The sequence below is a fragment of the Natator depressus genome, chromosome 11 (assembly GCF_965152275.1).
Source record: "Natator depressus isolate rNatDep1 chromosome 11, rNatDep2.hap1, whole genome shotgun sequence".
Lineage (NCBI taxonomy): Eukaryota > Metazoa > Chordata > Testudines > Cheloniidae > Natator > Natator depressus.
The window spans coordinates 26,035,950-26,062,778 of NC_134244.1; the positions used below are offsets into that span (position 1 = coordinate 26,035,950).

The 26,829-nt window shown below is 39.1% G+C and overlaps 1 protein-coding gene across 5 annotated transcripts in view; it reads left to right on the top strand.

Moving 5' to 3' along the window:
- The window catches only part of MBD5 (methyl-CpG binding domain protein 5), a 247,306-nt gene extending 224,185 nt beyond the window's left edge, over window positions 1-23,121 (top strand). For 4 of the 5 annotated variants that reach the window (XM_074967320.1, XM_074967318.1, XM_074967321.1 and 1 more), the window contains 2 exons: window positions 18,070-18,145; window positions 20,515-23,121. In XM_074967320.1, coding sequence (XP_074823421.1) covers window positions 18,070-18,145; window positions 20,515-20,586 — 148 coding nt within the window. In that variant the 3' untranslated portion in view covers window positions 20,587-23,121. The remainder of the gene's footprint in view (window positions 1-18,069; window positions 18,146-20,514) is intronic. The other variant, XM_074967322.1, reaches the window with a different exon arrangement.
- The last annotated feature ends 3,708 nt before the right edge of the window (window positions 23,122-26,829 follow it).

Genomic DNA, 26,829 nt, shown 5'->3' on the forward strand with positions numbered 1-26,829 from the left:
GAGGAGAGGACGGAAGATGATAAAATACAGGTAGGATCTGATGAGAAGCAGTCAAATGAAAAAGAAAAAAAAGTCCCATTCAATTACATTAGCAGACAGCTAAAAAGTGACCAGTTTTTAAAGTGCTTCTATACCAATGCTAGAAGTCTAAATAATAAGATGGGTGAACTAGAGTGCCTCACATTAAATGAGGATAGCGATATAATAGGCATAACACAGAAACTTGGTGGAATGAGGATAATCAATGGGACACAGTAATACCAGGGTACAAAATATATTGGAAAGCCAGAACAGGTCGTGCTGGTGAGGAATGGCACTATATGAGAAAGAAAGCATAAAATCAAATGAAGTAAAAATCTTAAATGAACGAAACTGTACCATAGAGTCTCTATGGATAGTAATTCTATGCTCTAATAATAAGAATATAGCAGTAGAGATATATTACTGATCACTTGACCAGGATGGTGATAGTGACTGTGAAATGCTCAGGCAGATTAGAGAAGCTATTAAAATAAAAAACTCAATAAAAATGGGGGATTTCAACTATCCCCATATTGACTGGGTACATGTCACTTCAGGACGGGATGCAGAGATAAAGTTTCTTGACACCTTAAATGACTGTTTCTTGGAGCATCTAGTCCTGGAACCCACAAGAGGAGAGGCAATTCCAGATCCTGTGTTCTCCTAATTGGAACACAGGATCTGGTCTAAGAGGTGAATATAGCTGGACCTTTCGGTAATAGTTACCATAATATAATAAAATGTAACATCTCTGTGGTGGGGAAAAAATCCACATCAGCAGAACACTGTAGCATTTAATTTCAGAAAGGGGAACTACACAAAAATGAGGAGGTTAGTTAAACAGAAATTAAAAGGTACAGCGCCAAAAGTAAAATCCCTGCAAGCTGCATGGAAACTTTTAAAGACACCATAATAGAGGTTCCACTTAAATGTATAACCCAAATTAAAAAACATAGTAAGAGAACCAAAAAAGTGCCACCATGGATAAACAACAAAGTAAAAGAAGCAGTAAGAAGCAAAAAGGCATCCTTTAAAAAGTGGAAGTTAAATCCTAGCGAGGAAAATAGAAAGGAGCATAAAGTCTGGCAAGTGAAGTCTAAAAAATATAATTGGGAAGGTCAAAAAAGAATTTGAAGAACAGCTAGCCAAAGACTCTAAAAATAATAGCAAAAACATTTCTAAGTACCTCAGAAGCAGGCAGCCTGCTAAACAACCAGTGGGGCCACTGGATGATCGAGATGCTAAAGGAGCTCTCAAGGACGATAAGGCCATTGCAGAGAAACTACATGAATTCTTTGCATCGGTCTTCACAGCTGAGGCTGTGAGGGAGATTCCCAAACCTGAGCCATTCTCTTTAGGTGACAAACCTGTGGAACTGTCCCAGATTGAGGTGTCATTAGAGGAGGTTTTGGAACAAATTGATAAATTATACAGTAATAAGTCACCAGGACCAGATGGTATTCACCCAAGAGTTCTGAAGGAACTCAAATGTGAAATTGCAGAACTACTAACTGTAGTTTGTAACCTATAATTTAAATCAGCTTCTGTATCAAATGACTGGAGGATAGCTAATCTGATGCCAATTTTTAAAAAGGGCTCCAGAGGTGATCCTGGCAATTACAGGCCTGTAAGCCTGACTTCAGTACAGGGCAAACTGTTTGAAACTATAGTAAAGAATAAAATTGTCAGACATGTAGATGAACATAATTTGTTGGGAAATAGTCAACATGGTTTTTGTAAAGGGAAATCATACCTCACCAATCTACTAGAATTCTTTGAGGGGATTAACAAGCATGTGGACAAGGGGGATGCAGTGGAAATAGTGTACTTAGATGTTCAGAAAGCCTTTGACAAGGGCACTCACCAAAGGCTCTTAAGCAAAGTAAGATGTCATGGGATACGAGGGAAGGTCCTCTCAGGAATTGGTAATTGGTTAAAAGATAGGAAACAAAGGCTAGGAATAAATGTTCAGTTTCAGAATGGGGAGTGGTAAATAGTGGTGTCCCTGTACTGGGACCAGTCCTATTCAACATATTCATAACTGATCTGGAAAAAGGGGTAAACAGTGAGGTGGCAAAATTTGCAGATGATACAAAACTACTCAAGATAGTTAAGTGCCAGGCAGATTGCGAAGAACTACAAAAGGATCTCTCAAAACTGGGTGACCGGGCAACAAAATGGCAGATGAAATTCAATGTTGATAAATGCAAAGTAATACACATTAGAAAATATAATCCCAACTATACATATAAAATGATGGGGACTGAGATCTTGGAATTATTGTGGATAGTTCTCTGAAAATATCCACTCAATGTGCAGCGGCAGTCAAAAAAGCGAACAGAATGTTGGGCATCATTAAGAAAGGGATAGATAATAAGACAGAAGATATATTGCCTCTGTATAAATCCATGGTATGCCCACATCTTGAATGCTGCATGCAGATGTTGTTGCTCCATCTCAAAAAAGATATATTCAAATTGGAAAAGGTTTAGAAAAGGGCATAAGAATTATTAGGGGTATGGAACGGCTTCCGTATGAGGAGAAATTAATAAGACTGGGACTTATCAGCTTGGAAAAGAGACAACTATGGGGGGATATGACTGAGGTCTATAAAATCATGATTGGTGTGGAGAAGGTAAATAAGGAAGTATTATTTACTCTTTGTCATAACACAAGAACTAGGGGGTCACCAAACGAAATTAATAGGCAGCAGATTTAAAACAAACAAAAGGAAGCATTTCTTCATACAGTGCTAAGTCAACCTGTTGAACTCTTTGCCAGAGGATGTTATGAAGGCCAAGACTATATAACAGATTAAAAAAAGAACTAGATAAATTCGTGGAGGATAGGTCCATCAATGGCTATTAGCCAGGATGGGCAGGGATGGTGTCCCTAGCCTCTGTTCGCCAGAAGCTGAGAATGAGTTTCAGGGAATGGATCACTTGATGATTACTTGTTCCATTCATTCCCTTTAGGGCACGTTGCATTGGCCACTGTCGGAAGACAGGATACTGGGCTCGGTGGACCTTTGGTCTGACCCAGTCTGGCCGTTCTTACGTTTCGAGTTTTTAATAGTTTGATTTAAAAAATATAAACAGTATATTTAAACAGCAATGGAAAATAGTATCTTGATATTATGTAATCTATTTGTCTTGGACATTTTACATTGCTTGTATTGTTTCTCTTCATAAGAACAACACATGCAATTTGAAATGTTCAAAACAAATAAATTACATAATAGTCTCAAACAGATACTACTTTCATTAAAAGATGAAGTCAGAATTATTTAGCACTTTGGCTCTCCTAAAATGTTCATGGAGAAAAAATGCATTTTATGGAGGAAGAATTGCAGTTTTTTTTATTCTGATAAAGTAATCCTGCAAAAGTACTGTTCCATTTTAGCACTGATATTTTAGAGAATTGATTATTTCTGCAATTGTAATCCTATCAAGGCAGTTATACTGTTAATTTCATATATAAATATAAATTCAAAATGAGTGATATTAAAATAAAAGTTCAAACTTATAACTTCAGCACATAATTTTCGAATTTGTAAAATATACTATATGGCTAGGTTTGTCTGAGGGAGTATTAAAAACATTTGCATCTTGTCTTCATTTTCATGCTGTATACTATAAGGAGTTATAGTGGGGATGAATTTGTCCAATAATGTTTGTAATAAACTGCAGTGAAACTTAATAGTGGACTTTTAAAAATATAAATGCTGTAAATGTTAGCAAGTGTTTAGTTTTGGCCGTGCATCCACTGTTTGACTTTAGCCACCTGAAGAAATGGGATTATGTGAATTAGTAGAGAGAATTTAGGAAGAGTTTTATATTCCAGGTCAGATAACTGTCTCTTCTTCTTTGAGTGATGATCTCTATCTGTATTCCACGGTGGGTAGGTTCACATGCGCTCCATGCACCAGAGACTCTTAAGATTTTTGCTAGCAATATCGGTTGGTCTTCACCTGCACCATTCTCCTCCCCATGCCCTGTTCTAGGGCATAAGGGGCTGTGCAGCCCAACTCCAGTTCCTTTCTACCGTTCATGATCTGAGACTGAACCCTTCAGTGTCTTCTTCAGCATTTTATCTGTAAATAGTCTTTACTTGTTCATTATAGTTTTAGATAATTTCTTAGTTTTAGCTAACTTAGGGAAAGTTTAGGGTCCTCTCCCCTCACACCCCACGCCCCCCTCAAAGGAGTGAGTAATATGCCTGAGAGCCAGGATCCCAGGAGTCAAGAACTGGGATTCCTGCACCAAGGCAGTCCTCCTGAGCGATGACCTCCAAAAGGGCTTCTAATGCCTTGTAGAAGCTTCCATTCTGTCGAAGAGCAGCATTCGCCAATACTTTCCCAGCCAAACCTGTCAAACCTATGAGTACAGGCTTAGAAGATTAGGGGATCAAGCAGTGAGGCCCCACTCTGACCTAGGCTAGGTAAGCCTCCATGTGCAGTATGCAGCAGCATTGAGAAGTGTTCCTCCAAGCATGATGACCTCCAGTTCTGGAGCTGAAAGGAGTAGAGCTAAAGACTCTTCCACTCAGGGACATGAGGAAGGTAGGAAACACTCTCAGAAGAACAAGCACAGTGTTCCCCCCTCTTCTCCTTTCCAATCCCAACCTCCTGCTAAGAAACACCTTTTTTGGGGACCTTTGAGAGCTGCGAATCACTCCAGTTACTGCATCCATCTACCCAAGATCCCAGTACCCAAATTGGTGGCTGTCAGGCTCATCTCTCCCCATTCTCTCAAGCCTGGCAGATGAAACACAAATGGGTTCTCAACATAATTCATACCAGCTACACCACAGAGTTCTTCTCCCCTCACCTTCCAAAACCTCTTTCATCATCCATCTTCAGGGACCACTTTCAAGAGAGAATGCTCATTCAAGAGGTATACTCCCTCTGTCATCAAGAAGCCATAGAGTTGGTACCTCCTCAACACCAGGGAAAGGGTTTTTATTCTAAATATTTATCCCCAAAAAAGAAGAGAGAATGGAGACCCATCTTAGACTCAGAAAGTTCAATGTGTATCCACAAATTGAGGTTCAGAATGGCTCACCCCAGTATCCCTCACTGAACAATGGCAACTGGTTCACAGCTGTCAATGTGAAAGTTGCTTACTTCCGCATAGAAGATTCCTGAGGTTCCCTGTAGGTCTGAACCACTGTCAACAGAGGATGCTCCTTTTTGGCCTTGTTACAGTGCCAAGGGTATTTAGAAAGGTGCTATCAGTTGTGGCAGCTCATTTCCATTACCAGGGATCATCAGTTTTTCCCTACTTTGATGACTGGTTGTTGATGGGGAGATCTCATCAGGAGGTACTGACAACAACCTCATCTCTGGTCAGTCTTCTTCACTTGCTGGGATTCTGCATAAACTCAGAAAAGTCTGTCTTAGTTCCTGTGCAGACTGTAGAGTTCATTGGGGCAACACTAGACTCTCTAAGTGCCAAAGCATATCTTCCTCAGGGCAGAGTCTAGTCTACAAAGAACCTTGTCAGTCAATACAGTTGAGCTCCCAGATGTCAGTCTGATCATGTCTCTTCCTTCTAGGTCATATGGCTTCCTGTCCTTGGAGACACCCTTTATGAGTCTTCACCTTCATTGTCTACAGGCTTGGTTTCGGTTGTTATACATGCCGAGCAGACACAGTATAGACAAACTAGTCTCACTTCCCCTCAGAGTGCGAGCTTCTCTAGCCTGCAGGATGTGGGTACAGGGAACAAGTGTGTGGGGGAAGAGGTCCTTTCACTACTCCCCACCTGAGGAGACATTGATCATGGTTGCCTCTTTAGTGGGTTGGGGTGCTCATATAGACAAGCATATAGTGCAGGAAACATGGAGTCCTCGAGTTGTGGGTGCACAAAAACCTCCTAGAACTACAAGATGTTTGTGAGACCTGCAAGTAATTCATATAAATCCTGCATGTTAAGGTGATGTTAGACAACAGTGTTCTACATCAACAAACAAGGAGACGCAAGGTCGACCCCTTATATATAGCAACTGTCAATCTTTGGAACTGTATATTCACCACCAAATCTGTGTTAGCAGTGCACCTCCCAGAGATATAAAACACACTGGCAAACAGCCTCAGCAGACATTTCTCCAAGGACCACGAATGACAGCTGCATGACTCCATGGTACAGAACATATTTCGGCAGTGCTAGTCTCGGTCTTGTGATCTGCTTGCATCTCAAGAGAAAAGAAAATGCCCAATCTGCTGTTCCAGAGGGCTCAAAGTCAGGACTCCACGGAAGAGACACTTCTAGTTCCTTGATTGGGAAAGCTAACGTACACCTTCCCTCCCATTCCATGTCTAGCTTTCATTCTGAGGAAGATCAAGCAGGATAGAGCAGTGGTCATCCTAATTTCTCCCAGATGGCTCAGAAAATTGTGGTTCCCCAATATTCTTCAGATGTTAGCATGCCTAACCATCAGTATTGAATTCTTCCTGGACCTATTGACCCAAGTGAAGTGAAAGGTCAGGATCCGAATATAGCTTCCCTCCATCTGACAGCCAGGTATTTGGATGGGCGTCGAACCTAGAAAGGACATGTTCAGAAGCAGTTCAGGCCATCCTTAACAATAGTAGGAAGAAGTCCACTAGAAATTGCTAGCCAGCAAAGTGAAAAACATTTTCTGTCTGGTATCGACATTGCCAGATAACCTGAAAACTCTTGACATCCCCATCATATTGGATACTTACAGACTGTAATCATGTCACCCCTTAACCTTCTCTTATTAAGCTAAATAGAATTGAGCTTTTTGAATATCACTATAAGGCCTGTTTTCTATTCCTTTAATCACTCTTCACATGTTTTTTTTCTCTGAACCCTCTCCAATTTATCAACATCCTTCTTGAACTGTGCATGCCAGAACTGAACACAGTGTTCCAGCAACAGCTGCACCAGTGCCAAGCATAGAGGTAAAATAACCTCTTTACTCCTTCTCGATTCTTCCGTAGTCTTACATCACAGGATCACATTTGCTCTTTTGGCCACACCACCACACTGAGAGCCAATAATTATCCACCATGACCCCCAAATCTTTTTTCTGAGAATCACTGCTTCCCAGGACAGCCTGTATATACAGCATACAGTCTTTGTTCCTAGATGTGTACATTTACATTTAGCCATATCAAAATGCATATTGTTTGTTTGCATCCACTTTACCAAACGATCCAAGAGAACTCTGAATCAACCTGTCCTCTTCATTATATACTACTCTCCCAATTTTTGTGTCATCTGCAAACTTTATTAGTGATGATTACATGTTTTCTTCCTGGTCATTGATAAAAATGTTAAATAGCATAGGGCTAAGAACCAGTCCCTGTGGGACCCCCTGGGAAACACACCTGCTTGATGACAATTCTCTGTTTACAGTTACATTTTGAGACCTATCAGTTAGCCAGTTTTTAATCCATTTAAAGTACACCATGTTATTTTTATATCATTCTAGTTTTTTAATCAAAATGTCATGTTATACCAAGTGAAATGCCTTACAAAAGTCTAAGTATATTATATCAACACTATCACCTTTATCAGCCAAAACTAGTAATCTCATTTAAAAAAACAGGTTAGTTTGATAGAATCTATTTTCCATAAATCCATGTTGATTTGCGTTAATTACATTATCCTGCTTTAGTTCATTTTTAATAGAGTCCCATATCTTGCTCCATTATCTTGCTAAGGATTGATGTCAGGCTGACAGGCCTATAATTATGTGGGTCATCACATTTAACCCTTTTAAAAATTGGCATAAAATTAGCTTTCTTCCAGTCTTCTGGATCTTCCCCAGTGCACCAAGCCTTAATTAAAATCAACATTAACTGTCCAGCAAGCTCCTCAGACAGCTCTTTAGAACTCTTGGATGCAAGTTATTTAGACCTGCCAATTTTCAACTGTCTGATTTCAGTAGCTTCTGTTTAACATCCTGCAGAGATACTAGTGGAATGGACAGAGTGTTATCACCATATGATGAGACTGTGTCATCTATTTTCCCCCCCAAATACAGAACAGAAATATTTATTGAATATTTTTGCCTTTTCTGAATTGTTATTGATAATTGTACCATTTTCATCTAGTAATGGACCAATACTATTGTCAGGATTCTTTTTGTTCCTAATATATTTTAAAAATTCCTTCTTTTTGTCCTTAACCCTGCTAGCCATACACTTCTCTTTGTGTTCCTTTGCTTCCCCTATCCCTTTTCTACAATTCCTAACTTCTGATTTATATTAATTACTATCAACTTCCCCTTCCTTCTATTTGTAATATATATTTTTTTTAATAGCTGCCTTCACTTCTGCTCTAAACCAGGTCAGTTTTTTAAACAGCACAGCCTTCTTCCTCAATTGTGGGATTATGTTTTTTGGATATTTAGTAAGGTGTTCTTAAATTCTTCCCATTATCATTCACATTTTCTAATTAAATTAAATTAAATTCTCCCTCTCAGCTGATTTGGCTCCTAATTTGTTTTCAGCTTTCTGAAATTGTCCCTATTAAAGCACCAAGTATATATTACTGGTCTGGACATTATTCTGCTTGTATATTATAAATCTGAATAAGTCATGATCACTTCTGCCTAAACGACCATTAATTTTTAGTTCAGTGATCAGTTTCTCTTTATCTGGTTAGAACAAGGTCTAATAAAGAATTCCCCTACGTGGGTACAACACTTTTTGCGTTAGGAAATTGTCTTCTATAATATTGAAAATTGCAAGGATGTTTTAGTACTGGTAGCCTGAGACCTCCAGCGTATGTCACTCAAATTGAAGTCCCCCATGATCACGCAGGGTCGTTCCCCCCCCCCCCCCACCCCATACTATAGATAGGTGTTTTAGGAGGCAGTCATCCTGTTCCTTTATGTGATTTGGAGGTCTGTAGCAAGCACCAACTAATAGCCCATCTTGTGCTTTATCTTTTAGGACACTGATCCATAAGCCTTCAAGATCATGTTCTTCTGAGTTATTACTGACTCGGAAACAGTGGCACTCCCCCTTGCCTTTTGCCCACTCAGTCCTTCCTAAATGCTTCCTCTAAACACACGTACAAATTTTGAAGTCGCCATCATTAACAATATCAAAATTAAATGAACTCCCATCCCTAAATCTTTCCCAGAATCTCTACTCTTCCCATAGTCATACATTCCCTTCTCAACGAAATGCCTGAGTGAATAAATGAGCTCTGCAGTAAGCCTTGAAGATCAACAGATGTGAGCTCTGAACAGGAGAGGGTGCAAATTCCAGAGTTGAGAACTTTCCATCAAGAACACCCTGCCTTCTTTTCCTAGAGGTACAAATGTAGGAACTGGTAGCAAAAGAGTGATCTGAGCTGCCAAAGTAATACAGATAGAGGTAGGGAGGAATCTCCCTGTAGTGAGGACTCAAAATGGTACAAGGCTGTGTAAACACAAATCAACATCTTCAATTGCACCTGGAAGCAGATAGAAAGCCAGTTCTACTTATGGAGAACAGATGTTTTATACTCACACACATATTCCCTACTGTTGTCACCTCTAAGTAAGCAGGCAGAGAAATGGTTGCTATTTGTCGAGCTAAATGAAATTGAAAATATGCTGATGGCTACTGATGACACTTGATGATCCCTGTATTATGAACTTCCTTGATGAAGAAAGGAGTACTGGTATTCTCTCCCAGTGATTCCTACTGCATTACTACCATCATCTCTATCTTGTGTATTAAGCTTCAACAGACTTGCTCTCGTCCAGTACACAGTCTTCCCCCAGGCATTGAGAAATCAAAGAGAATATATGTAGCTACACCTAGAGAGAGAGAGTGAGAGCACATGCAAGATTAAGATAACAAGTCTAATTCACAGTTGCTTGAACCTCTTCCACCACATCCAGAATCTTGGTGAGCAAAACAGACTGAAACATCACTGATAATATAGTGTATTTGTCTCCTATCAGCATAGACCCACTACCAGACCGGTAGCCAGTCCAATCAGAATACAATTTATCTTATCCTTGAACAAAATTGAAAATTTTGAAGTGTTACGCCTTTGTTCTGTTCCATAGTGTGTATCACTAGGGTTTTTTGTAGCAGAAACTGATGAATTAAAAATGATTATTTTGGAAGTCTACAGATTCATTACGTTTTATGAGAGTAAATAATTTAGTCAAGCAATAATCATTATTTTAAAAATGTTTCCACATTATAGCCATGTATCTTGCATACTGGCCTGACAGTCATGATTCCTGATCTCTTAAAAATGTTGATGTTAAAAGGCTTTTAGCACAGCAGATTGGTTTTATTTATAATTTTAATCTGATTTTAATTATTGTATGTTTTTAGTTTTTTAATCTGGATTTTTTTGTTTTTGTTTTGTTTTGTTTTTGGAAACACCTAGGATATTTTGTTGATAGATGGTGTTATACATTTAAGTGATTTAGTTTTATCATTTTATTTTAAAAAATCCATCATTCCTTGACACTAGCGAATAAACTTAATGTCTTCTACAATTCTTTTAATCAGCCTCTGATATAGTAGTTAACTAAGACAATGATGTCTCTTTCTCTAAGAAAAAAACTTTTTTTACATTAATATATATTGTCCAAGTCATAAAATCATAGAAATTAGCTGCTGAAAGTGAATAAATCATCTAGTCTGTCCCAAGGTGGCAATGCAAAATTCAGTGTTGTTTGTTTGTTTAACATTTCCAAAGATAATGTCCAGTCTTTTAAGCAGAGGTAGACTGAAAGAAATACAATGAATGCCAGTTGGTAGCTAGCAGGCAAGGATGTATAGTTACCTATTAAACATCTTCCTATGCTAATCTGCCGTCTAGTCAGAAAACATGTTATTACCTCTCCAGGAAGCTCGATAGTTAATGAGTGGTATTCTGGGTAGAAACAGATGCATGTCTAGGAGTCAACCTATCGATGAGAGACTGCCTTTTAGGGAGTCTGAAACACTTATTTATCTTTGAAATACCTCCATATGCTGATCTACCTTCTAGGCAGAGAAAACCATTATCTGCTGCAGCTTTGGTCAAATACTTGCTTTCCAAGCCAGCTTGAAAGAACATATTATTGGGAAACCTGAGATCTACCATATAGGTAGATTTCCTATTATGAATGCAAGATTGTCAGTGAAAACAAATTCTCGTGCTTTTGACACTTTTTTTTAAAATTATTGCTCTATCAGTTTAATTAAATGCCAAATGATTTAGCTGGCATTCACTGTAAAACCATTAGTCCTATTAAGACATTAATTTAAAGGCTCACAAGGTCTATTTCTCACTTTGGCAGAAGGTGATTGAGAAAGTGATCACAGAGCAACCCCAGAGGCACCTGAACCATCAGAATGTTCCTTTCTCTAAAATGAACAACATGGTCTTGTTTCTTTAACCCTCAGTCTTCCTTCCCCCATTCTCTCCATGCTTGTTTATTGTAAGTATTCATTGCATCATGTCATAGAATCATAGAATATCAGGGTTGGAAGGGACCTCAGGAGGTCATCTAGGACAACTCCCTGCTCAAAGCAGGACCAATCCCCAACTAAATCCCAGCCAGGGCGTTGTCAAGCCTGACCTTAAAAACCTCAAAGGAAGGAGATTCCACCACCTCCCTATGTAATGCATTCCAGTGCTTCACCACCCTCCTAGTGAGAAAGTTTTTCCTAATGTCCAACCTAAACCTCCCCCACTGCAACTTGAGACCATTACTCCTTGTTCTGTCATCTGCTACCACTGAGAACAGTCTAGATCTATCCTCTTTGGAACCCTCTTTCAGGTCATTGAAAGCAGTTATCAAATCCCCCCTCATTCTTCTCTTTTGCAGACTAAATAATCCCAGTTCCCTCAGCCTCTCCTCATAAATCATGTGCTCCAGCCCCCTAATCATTTTTGTTGCCCTCCGCTGAACTCTTTCCAAATTTTCAACGTCCTTCTTGTAGTGTGGGGCCCAAAACTGGACACAGTACTCCAGATGAGGCCTCACCAATGTCAAATAGAGGGGAACGATCACATCCCTCGATCTGCTGGCAATACCCCTACTTATACAGCCCAAAATGCCATTAGCCTTCTTGGCAACAAGGGCACACTGTTGACTCATATCCAGCTTCTCGTCCACTGTAACCCCTAGGTCCTTTTCTGAAGAACTGCTGCCTAGCCATTCAGTCCCTAGTCTTCAGCGGTGCATAGGATTCTTCCGTCCTAAGTGCAGGACTCTGCACTTGTCCTTGTTGAACCTCATCAGATTTCTTTTGGCCCAGTCCTCTAATTTGTCTAGGGCCCTCTGTATCTGATCCCTACCCTCCAGCGTATCTACTACTCGTCCCAGTTTAGTGTCATCTGCAAACTTGCTGAGGGTGCAATCCACACCATCCGCCAGATCATTAATGAAGATATTGAACAAAACTGGCCCCAGGACCGACCCTTGGGGCACTCCGCTTGATACTGGCTGCCAACTAGACATGGAGCCATTGATCAGTACCCGTTGAGCCCGACGATCTAGCCAGCTTTCTGTCCACTTTGTAGTCCATTCATCCAGCCCATACTTCTTTAACTTGCTGGCAAGAATACTGTGGGAGACCGTATCAAAAGCTTTGCTAAAGTCAAGGAATAACACGTCCACCGCTTTCCCCTCATCCACAGAGCCAGTTATCTCGTCATAGAAGGCAATTAGATTAGTCAAGCATGACTTGCCCTTGGTGAATCTATGCTAATTGTTCCTGATCACTTTCCTCTCCTCTAAGTGCTTCAGAATTGATTCCTTGAGGACCTGCTCCATGATTTTTCCAGGGACTGAGGTGAGGCTGACTGGCCTGTAGTTCCCCAGATCCTCCTCCTTCCCTTTTTTAAAGATGGGCACTACATTACCCTTTTTCCAGTCGTCCGGGACCTCCCCTGATCGCTGTGAGTTTTCAAAGATAATGGCCAATGGCTCTGCAATCACATCCACCAACTCCTTTAGCGCTCTCGGATGCAGCGCATCCGGCCCCAAAGACTTGCGCTCGTCCAGCTTTTCTAAATAGTCCCGAACCACTTCTTTCTCCACAGAAGGTTGGTCACCTCCTCCCCATGCTGTGCTGCCCAGTGCAGTAGTCTGGGAGCTGACCTTGTTCGTGAAGACAGAGGCAAAAAAAGCATTGAGTACATTAGCTTTTTCCACATCCTCTGTCACTAGGTTGCCTCCCTCATTCAGTAAGGGGCCCACACTTTCCTTGACTTTCTTCTTGTTGCTAACATACCTGAAGAAACCCTTCTTAACATCTCTTGCTAGCTGCAACTCAAGATGTGATTTGGCCTTCCTGATTTCACTCCTGCATGCCCGAGTAATATTTTTATACTCCTCCCTGGTCATTTGTCCAATCTTCCACTTCTTGTAAGCTTCTTTTTTGTGTTTAAGATCAGCAAGGATTTCACTGTTAAGCCAAGCTGGTCACCTGCCCTATTTACTATTCTTTCTACACATTGGGATGGTTTGTTCCTGTAACCTCAATAAGGATTCTTTAAAATACAGCCAGCTCTCCTGGACTCCTTTCCCCCTCATGTTATTCTCCCAGGGGATCCTGCCCATCAGTTCCCTGAGGGAGTCAGTCTGCTTTTCTGAAGTCTAGGGTCCGTATTCTGCTGCTCTCCTGTCTTCCCTGTGTCAGGATCCTGAACTCGACCATCTCATGGTCACTGCCTCCCAGGTTCCCATCCACTTTTGCTTCCCCTACTAATTCTTCCTGTTTTGTGAGCAGCAGGTCAAGAAGAGGTCTGCCCCTAGTTGGTTCCTCCAGCACTTGCACCAGGAAATTGTCCCCTACACTTTCCAAAAACTTCCTGGATTGTCTTTGCACCGCTGTATTGCTCTCCCAACAGATATCAAGGTGATTGAAGTCTCCGATGAGAACCAAAGCCTGCGATCTAGTAACTTCCGTTAGCTGCCGGAAGAAAGCCTCATCCACCTCATCCCCCTGGTCCGGTGGTCTATAGCAGACTCCCACCACGACATCACCCTTGTTGCTCACACTTCTAAACTTAATCCAGAGACTCTCAGTTTCTTTTTCTGCAGTTTCATACCGGAGCTCTGAGCAGTCATACTGCTCTCTTACAATGCAACTCCCCCACCTTTTCTGCCCTGCCTGTCCTTCCTGAACAGTTTATATCCATCCATGACATGTGAATTATTCCATCAAGTCTCTGTTATTCCAGTCACATCATAATTCCTTGACTGTGCCAGGACTTCCAGTTCTCCCTGCTTGGTTCCCAGGCTTCTTGCATAGGCACTTAAGATAACTTGCTGATCGTCCCACTTTCTCAGTACGAAGCAGGAGCACTCCCCTCTTGCGCTCTCCTGTTCGTGCTTCCTCCCGGTATCCCACTTCCCCACTTACCTCAGAGCTTTGGTCTCCTTCCCCCGGTGAACCTAGTTTAAAGCCCTCCTCACAAGGTTAGCCAGCCTGCTTGCAAAGATGCTCTTCCCTCTCTTCGTTAGGTAGAGCCCGTCTCTGCCTAGCACTCCTCCTTCTTGGAACACCATCCCATGGTCAAAGAACCCAAAGCCTTCTCTCAGACACCACCTGCGTAGCCATTCGTTGACTTCCACGATTTGATGGTCTCTACCCGGGCCTTTTTCTTCCACAAGGAGGATGGACGAGAGCACTACTTGCACCTCAGACTCCTTTATCCTTCTTCCCAGAACCACATAGTCTGCAGTGATCCGCTCAAGGCCATTCTTGGCAGTATCATTGGTGCCCACATGGAGAAGCAGGAAGGGGTAGCGATCCGAGGACTTGATGAGTCTCTGCAGTCTGTCCATCACATCGTGAATCCTAGCTCCTGGCAAGCAGCAGACTTTTCGGTTTTCCCGGTCGGGGTGGCAGATAGATGACTCAGTCCCCCTGAGGAGGGAGTCCCCGGCCACCACCACCCGCCTTCTTGCCTTGGGAGCGGTGGTCGTGGAACCCCCATCCCTAGGACAGTGCATCTCATGCCTTCCAATTAGCGGAGTCTCCTTCTGCTCCCTTGCCTCAGATGTATCATCTAGTCCACTCTCTGCATTAGTACCTGTGGAGAGAACATGAAAACGGTTGCTTACCTGTATCTGCATTGCTGGTACATGGATGCTCCCCTTTCTTCTTCTGGAGTTAACATGCTGCCAAATTTCTTCACTGTCCTTCTGTCCCCGCTGCGCAGCCTGCTCTGAATCTTCAGAATGTTGTGTCCATAGAAGCATATCCTGACGTCTGTCCAGGAAATCTTCAGTTTCTCTTATGCACCGCAGGGTCGATACTTGTTTCTCCAGACCTTGAGCCTTCTCTTCCAATATGGAGACCAGCTTGCACTTTGTACAGACAAAGTCACTTCTGTCGTGTGAAAGAAAGACAAACATGGTATATCCTGTGCAGGTAACAACAGCTGAATGCTCACCATCCATATTACCTTCCTTCTAAGAGCTTCCTCAGGTGTTGTAGTAACTACTCAGAGAAGCCTGCAAGATGAAAGCCTCAGTGGGCTCTCCGCAGGCAAACTCCCTGTGTTTACTGCTCAGCTGGTTTGCAGCTGACTGGCTTTTTATAACAGTCAGGCCCACTCAAGGCTCACCTGGAACAAAGCACTCCCAGTTCAGACATGTCTAAGGGCTTGTTTAGAAATAGATTTTACACCAGTTTAAGTTAAACTTGTTTTTTAAAAAAGAAAAGGAGTACTAGTGGCACCTAGAGACTAACCAATTTATTTGAGCATAAGCTTTCGTGAGCTACAGGAAGTGAGCTGTAGCTCACGAAAGCTTATGCTCAAATAAATTGGTTAGTCTCTAAGGTGCCACTAGTACTCCTTTTCTTTTTGCGAATACAGACTAACACGGCTGCTACTCTGAAACTTGTTTTTTAAAGCAAGTTAGTTAAACCAATTTAAATCTCTGATTTAGTAGTTCAGTTTAAAAGTGGCTTAGTTCAGTTTAGTTTAAATCTGTTCCTAATCAATATAAGACAGGTTTATATTAGTTTAAGAATCTCCACATAGCTTTTTGCACTGGTTTAACCAAATCAATTTTTAAATCAAACATTTAGTTAACTGGTGCAATTTTGCATGTAGATAAGTCTTAATGAGTCTTTCAGGCAGGAGTCATGTCTTTCTGTCTGTTCTGTAAAGTGCCCAGCATGCTTTTGCATACTGCAGAATAATAAAAATGGGTGGAATGTGGGAATTTTTATGCATTCCTTTTGGTCCAAGCCTGGGTATAGTACAGACAAGATGTTAGTATGTATCATGGAATATTTTCTTTCGGTAATGGATGAGACACAGCTCTCCCTGCTCTTTATATGGGATCTAGCAGTTGCTTTTGATAGTTACTGAACTCAATATGTGGACTAGCTGGTGTGGATGGAATTACTGTAGAATGGTTTTTTTCTTTTTTTCCATGCTGCTGTCAGGACAGTATTCCTTTTGAACCCTTGTCTGTCTTCAGTTGGGGTGGGGCTTCCAGTCATGGCCCAGGTAGCATAATTATCTTTCTTAAAGCAAAAAAAAAAAGTTATTTTTTTAAAAATGCTGAAATGTAAAAGGGGATTGTTCCATGGATTATGGGCTTGGTCGTGCACTGCTGAAATGAAGAAGGATCATCCCAATGCTTAGGGTACTAGCCAGGGCCTCCGGCTGCATGGGTGCAGTTCCCTGCTCAGCCACAGACTCCCTGTGTGACGTGGAGCAAATCAGTGAGGTCTCTTTGCCCGAGTTCTCCATCTGTAAAATGTGGAAATAATAGCACGTCCCTATCTCATGGGGCTGTTGTGAAGATAAATACATTCAAGACTGTGAGGTACTCAGATACTACAGTAATGGGGCCATGTAAGTACCAGAGACAGATAAACATTAGATCAAGTGGGCTATCAGTCTGCTACCTCTCAAATTCACTTTATTTTTTTTTCCAGCTACGAATACCAAGTGCTGTGTCTAGATTTCAATTTTAATTTATTCCACTGGATACTAAAAATAAAGCCCAGCTGAACATATATGCCTAGGAGCTTAAAAAGTTGTTAACAAATTATGTTTGGTGCAATGCGGGAATGACCCTAATAATGTGTTTGAAATACTGTTTGATAATTCGACACCTCTGGGAGTGCCAGTCACAAAAATATGACCCAGAATGCTGAGTGTGGTGTTTAAAATGGAAAACTACTTTTAATAAATATAATGCACATAAACTGAATCCGTGAGTGTAGTATTTGGAAGTGAACTGAGCAGCACAGTGATTTGGCTAAAAACAGTGGGCGGCAGTGTGTGTGACTGCCACGATTCAGAGAAACAATGGGACTTCTCTCCTATGGCTAACTAAAGAGACACATTCACAATTGAGCTCCAAGTATTTGGGGAAAATGAAAACTTTGCAAAACAGTGTCATTCTCCAGGTGGATGTCAACCTGTATTATTTTTCAACAGCCCTCTTGTGAAGTACTAATGTAGCCTCCAGCTACAGAGTAAATGCGATATGGGAGGCAGATAAAGGCAGGCCAGCATTAAGGGTTAGTCAGTTCTCTGTCATTCTTTGAAGTAGCCCAAAATAACTGAATCTTAAGGGAATGACAGTTCTTTGGCATGCATAATGACTGCTCAGGGTCAAGTTCATGAAAGAGACGCTGTTCTGTAATACCTGTTGCTCTCTTAACAAAAAACAAACTTTAACGCTGACAGCTAAGTCAAATAGCACAACATGCCACATTTTGCATTTAAACACAGAAAATCAATCTAGTGATAGTATCATGTGCTTTTGCATTCTGTTTATAGATATCTTTTCTCTTGTGGAGATTATAATTCCTGTTTAATTTATAAAAGTCTTATCTTTTAAAAATAAAATAAATAAAACAAAAGGGTAGCACAAGCCTTTATTTTAAAGGAGAACACATATATGGGCCATAACTTACTCTTATTATTTGCACAAATGGTTCCTTGGCTGTCAATGGGAGATCTATATGCTGAATGAAGTTAGCAGAATATGGGTTATTTATGTATGTATTTTGATTATCTACAGTCTTTGAAAATGGGGTATTTCCATTGAAAACAAATATTAACAGAATTTTTTTTTTCATTCTAGAAGCGGAAAGCTAAATAACCATTTAGAAGCTGCTATACATGAGGCCATGAGTGAGCTGGACAAAATGTCTGGGAATGTAAGTCTCTTTGCTTTCTAGTTACATAGGTTTTTATTGTGTGTGGGTTTTTTTCATTTTTGTGGAGTTTTCAAGCTATCACAGTTTTTGTAATTATTATGATTTAACAACTAAAAGTTGAAAAAGATTTATAATTTCAGTTAGATTGTAACTACTCTGCATTATTGCTCTCCACCCACTGTAATTATTGGACATATCTTTCATGTGTGAGGCCGACCAATATTTTGAACAGATCCTCAACTCCCACTAACATGCCTGGAGTTTTGCCTGAATAAGGAGTGCAAGAACTAGACCCAATTGTTTTCAAAGTTTGTATATCAAGATGTTGAAACTACATTAAAAAAATCTTTTGACTGTAACACTCCAGTGAATAATCTTAATCTAACATGAAATGAAAAATATCATAGGAAGTAAATTAAGATGAACAAACTTAACATCAGAACCTGACTGTGCTTGTTTTATTTTTTGTTTCCACTTTTATTTTGTGGCATACAGATAAAAGAAATCTCTGATAATGTAATACACTTTTAAAATACATTTGGAGATTTTTTTTGTACTCTTATTATAACAGAAGTCCATGCAGATGATTAAAAATTAAGTACAATACATTAAAATACTCAAAACTTCTAATTAATATTTTAATAAGTATTAATGGTTTAGCTTTTAAAATAAAATTGATTTTTTTTCCTGATATTCTAAACCTCAACCCTGAAAAGACTTATGCACATGCTTAATTTTACACAATCAATAAGGCTTAAATGGATCTCTTTATGGTGCATAAAATTATGCATATGCAGAAATCTTTTCAGGATTGGCACTTTAGACTTGGTTTTACTACCATCTGGAAATAATATTAGTGATACTGTCTCTATCTCTTGCTGTCTGCTTTGAATTGTTGATAAAGCTGAACCTTTTGGTTGTTAGTTTTACTAATACAGAATTATGGGTTTTCATCTAACTCAATGGCAATTTTGCAACTGACTGCAGGGGAGGTAAGATCTGATCATAGGTCTCTATAAGACCATCTATCCTACAAATATAACCAAAGCAGGGGATCTGGGTACGATACAGTTGGCCTCTAACCCTGTTACATCACAGTTAAAAACTGCCTGGGCAGTTTCTATTGTACCCATGTCATGTAGCTTTCATCCAGTTATGCAACCCAAATGAAACAGATACATGCTACAACTCTTAACTACGATGCAAGCTGGGTCAGGGAGAAACTGTGCTGTAATCAGGTTCCCTGACCAGGTTGTTTTTGTTGTGTTGACAAGCCTGATGTAACAAATTTTGTATCCTAAAATAATCTCTCGTGAGCTACTTTGTCACAAATCCTTAATCAAGATGAGGTTTATTTTCATAAATAGTATGATGATTGGGAATAATAGGGTCAGAAAATCATAGGACACTAAATGTAGTTCTTACACATTTTGAAATAAGCTTTTTTTAATTATCACTGTTCAGGCAGGACTAGTAAATTTTAAATGTAACACATGTACGGTACAATTGACATAGAGCATAACTGATGCTAGCAATAACATCTGTTGACTATATGATAAAATTATTCAAGACAGCTAGAATTTAAGAGATATGATCATGACAAAGAAATTTTTTCATATTGTTCAAGGATTTGTAATTTTTGATTAACTGTTATTTGTAATCTACAGATTGCTTTTTTCCAGAATACACAGCCTCACTTCTACCAACAGATGGTGGTGGTATTCCATATAAAACAGCAGAACATTTTCTGCATTCCATTTCTCATAGCTGTGTTATAAATGTGTTTAATAGTTTTATATGATCATGATCTTTCCTCCCAGCTTTGAACTGGGAACTAATAATAGACATTGAATGGAAAATAATTGATTTAAAACATTTTCACATGCTAATTAATCTACTGTTCAACTTGAAATTGATGATGATGGATGAAAACAGTTTGCTCAAAATAGTTTATCCCTTAAATTCATGTCTCTGGTAGTGCTGTAAGTCTGTCTGTTTCCACATTCTGTTTCCCAGTATATCCATCTTTCTTTCTGCTATTATCCCAGTTTTGTAAACAGTTTCCCCTGGAGCCTAACATTATTACTGCTTTGTGCTTCAGTTCCTTGTATACTATATAGTGATGTGTAAGTGGTATCTTTCTCCTGAGACTTGAAGTATCCACACTGTGACACCTATGTTCAACCCCCTTCAGCCCAGAGCTTAATGTTCTTGAGTTTACTTCTAATTCTGCTTTTAATGTGGAAAATTAAAAGCTGTATCACCAGGGAAGCATAATAACTTTTCAAACAATACTGTAATTGATTGATCACTAACAGGTTGCTTTATTTAATTTTCTATGCTAACCTTTTCATATACTTATTTTCTAGGTACACCAAATCCCACAGGGAGACAGACAGGTGAAACCTCCAAAACCGAAGAGGAGGAAGATCTCTAGATAACATTGAATGTCTTTGTTACTGGTCCAGTACTTATCAAATTGAACATGCACATAAATCAGTATATAGGTATTGATATAGATATTATATCAATATTTATATCAAGGACAGATAGATACCATCAAAGGGTGCTAAGCGAAATAGGGGTACAATATTTTTGTTGATCATGTGGGATAGTTAATGCTGGATAAACCAATCAGATTCCTTGAAAGATTACAGTAAAAATGTCAGATGATTACTGAATTTTTTTCTATAATACTAAAATTGTGATTATAAAAATAGTCCAAATGTTTCTGATAAATTTTCATTGTGTATATAGATAATACAGAATTTCATGGTGATATCTGAAATGTAAATATTGTACAATATTGTCATGTACAAGCGTACCTAATGCACACTTTATCTTTTATTGTACAAAAAAATAGTGTACAAAATTCTTTGGTTTCTATTGAGTACACATACAAGAGACTACCAGTGTAAAGTGATAAATAAAAATACAGCCTAAATGCTTTTATATGATAATGTAAAAGATGCTGTTTTTGTATTTAACAGCAGAGAAAAGGCATGATTATGTAATACCTTAATTATGACATACACTTCACACCACTGAGTGTTCATTTATATTGTCTGTTTGGAATGAACCTTGCCTGGAAGTACTGTACTCCATTTCAGGTCTCTGTAGGAGAGTGCAACCTTGCAGATTCCTAAAGGGATGTGGGATCACAGGTCTAATTAAGAATTCAAAAGCTGCAACCACTGGTTGCATTTTATTTACTTAAGTTTTAAAGTAGAATGCTGTAGATTTTTTTATTAAAGTAAAAAGAAAGCTTAGATGGAATATTTTAGTCAGCCATTTCTGTAGTTGAAGTTTCATAGCCACCTTCTGAACTAAGCAATTTATACCACCATTGACTTTGAATCCCCCCCAAACCCTATATTTGTTAACCGAGGTTATTTAGCCTGATTAAACATTCTGTTTACATATATGAGGGAATGGCCCTATTTGAAAATATGAGTGTTAATGTTAATTACAATTTGATTTTGCAATGGAATAAAAGGGCATGCTCCACAGCGTTCCTAAAAAATAATTCTAGTATCCCTCATACAGTATTATTAAACTAGAAGTTAAAGGTGGCTTACAAAACTATTAGCAACAGTAATTTTATCAGTATTATGTAACATATCAGATTTATTTTATTTAAAAAGAATTATTTATACCCTTAACAGATTCTTATATATATTAATGTGGCTGAAATGTGCAGGTTAAATCTATTAACGAAATTATTTATGTTATATTAAGTGAATAATGTGAAACATGTGTAGAAAGGAAGTAATACACTACAGATAAACAAGCCTAAAGCTGTGAGCCATTGTAAAAATAACAGAAAGTTAATAAGTGTAGCACATTGTCATCATTTTTTTCAATTTTTTCCCATTGTGGTGGTGGTACACCCCCCTTCCCAAAGTAAATTCTCATTTTGCCCTGCCTTGTTCCAAGACGGAGTCCTTAAGATGGACCTCTTCATCTGGGAACCACCACCTCTTTAACCTGGAATTCCTTTTTCCCTGGAATGGCATCCTATAGTTCAGACTGTTAGAAATCAGCATCCTCTGAGGCTGATGACCTTGCCACTCTACTGATAACCACCAGTTGGCACTTGTACAGTGAGTAACTATTCCTCTCCCCATTGACTTTCCCCAGAACTCAAACTCAGTTATCTGTGTGACATGACTGAGATCCACTGGCCCAGAGAATAAAGAGACCTGAGGACATTTCCAAACTCAGCTTTCTTGTGCCACAGCACATAGCACTACCACTGGGCTAACCTACTTTTTCATGTCTCATACAGACAGCTCTTGTTTCTTTTTCCCCCACCCCAACCTGATGGAATGCAATTAGCTACACTAAGCTACAGTGGCCTGGAGGCAGGAACCCTTCCTTCTACTGGGTAGGTTCATTTGTCTTTTGTGTAATGGCAGGACAGACTGCCATGGTCCTACATGCAAACTCATGTGAAGTGATCTTTTGTGTAGTTTAGTTAACACTTTTTTGTTACAAGTTGATGTGTTTGTTATGTTTAAAGAGTTAATGTTGTCCATTTTTCGTATCAGCCTGCTTTTCTGCTGTTTTGTCTACACAATGTTTTTATTCATAAATACGTGTGTGTGTGTGTGTGTGTGTGTGCGCGTGTGCGTGCATTTGTTTATATTTAGTTTGTTTTTTTTACCTTTTGCTTTTCTGTCCTAACACTGAGTTTGTATTGACCAACCCTTCTTTTGGCATTTTAACTAATTAGGTTTGTACTTTCTCACCAATGTATACTTTACATTAGTAGACTATGTAAAGTATTTTTGTGCACTTGATTTCATTGGTTAATAATGGCATTGATGTGGGTGCTAGGAATAGTTTGTTTCAGTCCATACAGATTTTTTTTCTCTTTTAGAGTTTTTATGGTTTCATGTAAGCAGTTAATGTAAATATTGTGAGCATTACAGGTCATGCAGTGTTGTAACATTTTAAAAAATGTTGCACCTACTTTACAATTAAAAAACTGGTCACTCATACTTGAATTTTGCCCATAGAGCCATTTCTTTCTCTTTGCATTAAAGCATAATATAGTTTTTTGATGGAGGCCAAGACCTTCTTTCTACATTATTATTTTTTGTTTAACAAATCTATATTTTTTCTAATAGAAGACTTAAAATGAAAAATTTTAAAAATACTTTTTGCCTAGTTTCTAATTTAAGAGAGTACTCCTATATTTAGAGGGTGACAAAATACCCCATTTTGGAAAGTGGAATAATATTTTAATTGTCATTAATTTGGCACTGTCACGTTACCCTGTGAACCTTAAGTGACTGATGAAAGTGAGCCCACAAGAGGAATTAGTTTTTAATTAGCTTAATTATTTAAAATGTGTATGGTGTTTTGAGGATACAAAGTATCCTCGTTTTTGTTATTTATTTATTTATTTATTTATTATGCTTTATTTATCAAGTGGGTTGTAGTATGTTGAGTCATTCCAAATGAGATAAAAATCAAAAGTATTATTCCTCTTTCTATCATGGTGCATTTTTAAACACCATTTAAGAAAAAATATTTCCATTCATTTCAATGGACTTCCTTTGTATTCCTGCTTCCGAAAAAAATTATTGCTGGAATCAGCTATGAAAATAGCTTTCGTATAGCCCAACAAACAAACAACACATTTTGGATGTGCGAGGTCTATTATACTCAGTCTAAGATTTAAAGTGCTGCTCTTTTTAAAAAAAAAAAAATTCAAATGTTAAGTTATTTACTAAGTCAGTTTTGCAGAAGGTTTAGAAGTAATGCACTACCATCTGAGTCCTGGAGTTTGATGAAATAGAGGGCTTGTGGTGGACTGAATTACCTTAGAAATACTACCTTTCTTAGTTACAGTTTGTATTTTGCTATGTAGGGTTGTAATGTGAGAATTCCAGCAGAGCACTAGCATAAAAATGCTTTTCTATTTAAAAAAAAATCCATTCTAGTCTTACTAAGAATTAGAAAAAAATTAATATCAGTTTTGTAATTTTTGATAAAGTTGTCGATATGATTAAATCACCAAAAAAAGTTACTGTGATGTTCTCTTCGGGGCAGGGACCATGTCTTCCTTTATGTTTATAAAATTCCTAGCACAGTGGGACCCTGATCTTGAATGGGGTCACTGGCTGCTACCATAGTACTAAATATTAGATAATGATGTTACAGTTAAGTAAAATACACAAAACACAAAAAACACAAGAGAATTCACAAATGAGAGTGAAAATCGGATTCCTTATCCTTAGTTTATCTGTTGTACTCAGCTATTACCACACAGATGTAAAATCATCCAGGTAAGTTTAGAAAATAGATGCCTGATCAGCTGTTGATTCTTTTACCCACAAAAACCAGGATATTCTGTCTTAAGTCAAAACATAACTGCTGCTTTAACAGAGTTTTTGGTTATTTCCCTTTGCTGTGTTTTTAACAGTACTAACTGAAATCTTCAATTCACATTTCAAAATTCCCTCAGTAAGTATCTTTAACCAATAGGCATTAGCATCTGATGTTGTGTACTGGTAAAACACATATAATAGACACACTGTCAGATTCAGTGCAAACACAGTTCAACTCAGTGGGGTTATTTACACGTCAGAAACAGACATGAGCAGACCTTGTATGAGGAGTTCTCCAAAAGGATCTCATAATGGAATTTGTCACTGATCATCCAGGGTTTGCCTACACATACCACACAAACCATGGGGGCCCCTCTGCCAATCCTAGAAAATTTCTAGCTCTCTGTGGGAAGCAGCTCCCCCAACTGCTGGATCTGGGCACCTCACCCCTCCCATTCCCTGCCAGCATAGTACTGTACTATCAAGGTCTCCCCCTGGCCTCAGGGGCAGGGTTTGTCTGTGGAAAAGATAATAGAACTCTGGCTAAAAAAAAAAATTTATGACAGCCCTCAGCTATAGAGGCTAGCTCCTTTGTTACTTAAATATCCATCAGTCCTGTACTGAAAGGTTGGGTTTATTCAAAAGAGATTATGGGAACTTTGACTGCCCCTAAAGGGTATTGCCCTAATAAACCTTGCCCAGTTAGAAGTGCAACAGAAGTTCTGCCTTTGTGGTTTAAAGGCAAAGAGCCTGATTCTCAATGACCTGCACTTTGGGCAGTCATTTACACTAGTGTGCAAGGTAGTGTAAACCACTACCCAGTCAGAATGGTAGGTTATTGCACTTGCATTCCACTGGTGTAAACGAGTATACAAGAAGCAGGGCAATGGAGAATCAGGCCCAGCCTCTTTGCTTCTCTCTCTCTTCACCAGGTTTTACTTTGTTAGTTCATTTTGAGCAATGAGAACAAAAAAAAAGTGGAAATGTTTGTGGTTTGTTTTTGTTTTTTTCCCCTGAGAGCACAGCCCAGAGAGGTTTTTCTCCTTTCAGGTCTAATTGCTGTGAACTCAGTGCTTGCCTACACATTGAAGTTATTCTGGATAACGTAGGATGTGAATTTAAAGTGGAATAGTTATTCTGGAATAACTCCAGGTATGGACATTCTTAATTGGAGAGAGGTCCTTTTTCTGTCTTAGCTTAATCCACCTTGGAAAAAGCACTATTATTCCACACACGGAGTTATTAGAATATCTATTCCAGAATAACCCTATGTGTAGGCAAACCTTAGAAAGACAGATTAATGGCCATTCATCAGAATAGATCATCAGTAGATAAAGAAGAGCAAACACATATTTTGTATTAGCTAATACTTTACAACCTACCAGTAGAAACTCATAGCAAAGGATGTTGGAGTTGAATTTACAGTCTGGGTCCAGATTTAAATAGCATTTATAAGACTTGTAGTAACAAATACAAAGGTCTCCATTCCATCCATTTGTATAGGTCAAGGCCTGTCAATGAGAGACAAGGTTCTTGGATGATGAAAAAATGTGCAGGTAAGTCCTAGTGGTGTAGATTATTTCAGTGAGGGGCTAAAATTATAATTACGTATTTATTTATAAACTGTTTTATCTAGAACCAGTGGTGTCCATAGTGCTGTGCAGACAGGTAAGAATTCAATGTTCCTGTCTTGAGGAAAGTGTTGCGTCAACAAAACTAGAAATGGCAACAGAACTGGCAGCAGAACATGGCTGTGCGACAGCAGAGTGAACACAAAAACATGGGAGAAAGGAAAGCTACTTTGGGCAAAACATGATGATGATGACCTATTATTCAACGGGTTTCTGTTTCACAGAAGGATCTGGGAGGTAGTTTATAATCTGCATGAGAAAGGGAAGCTCACTCCACCAAAGCTGAGATGTGTGATAGACAGCTAGTCAAAAGAAAGATTTGTGATGACCCAGTGCAAGGAACTGGGTTTAGAGAGGGCATATAAGGTTACCCCTACCAGTTCTAGAAGTTTGCATGCATGCAGTATCTATCAAGCTCTAAACCAATTTGTATTTCTAAAGCAGAAGTATTACTTAATTCCTGTTGGTATAAGGATGGTCCTCCTGTTCAAGGAAAAGAATTTATGGTTCTTCTAGTAGTGTCCATATGGGTGCTCCATTGTAGGTGTATATGTGCCTCTAATCAGAGATTTTAGGTAGCAGAGTCTGTTTGGCCCGCACATGTGCCTTCCCTCCCTCAGGTTGCATCTGGTGCCTCGGAGAGGCACATATTTCACAGAAGTACACCTTCTGCCAACAGCTGAAGGCTAGATCCTGAAAGAACCAGAAACAAAAA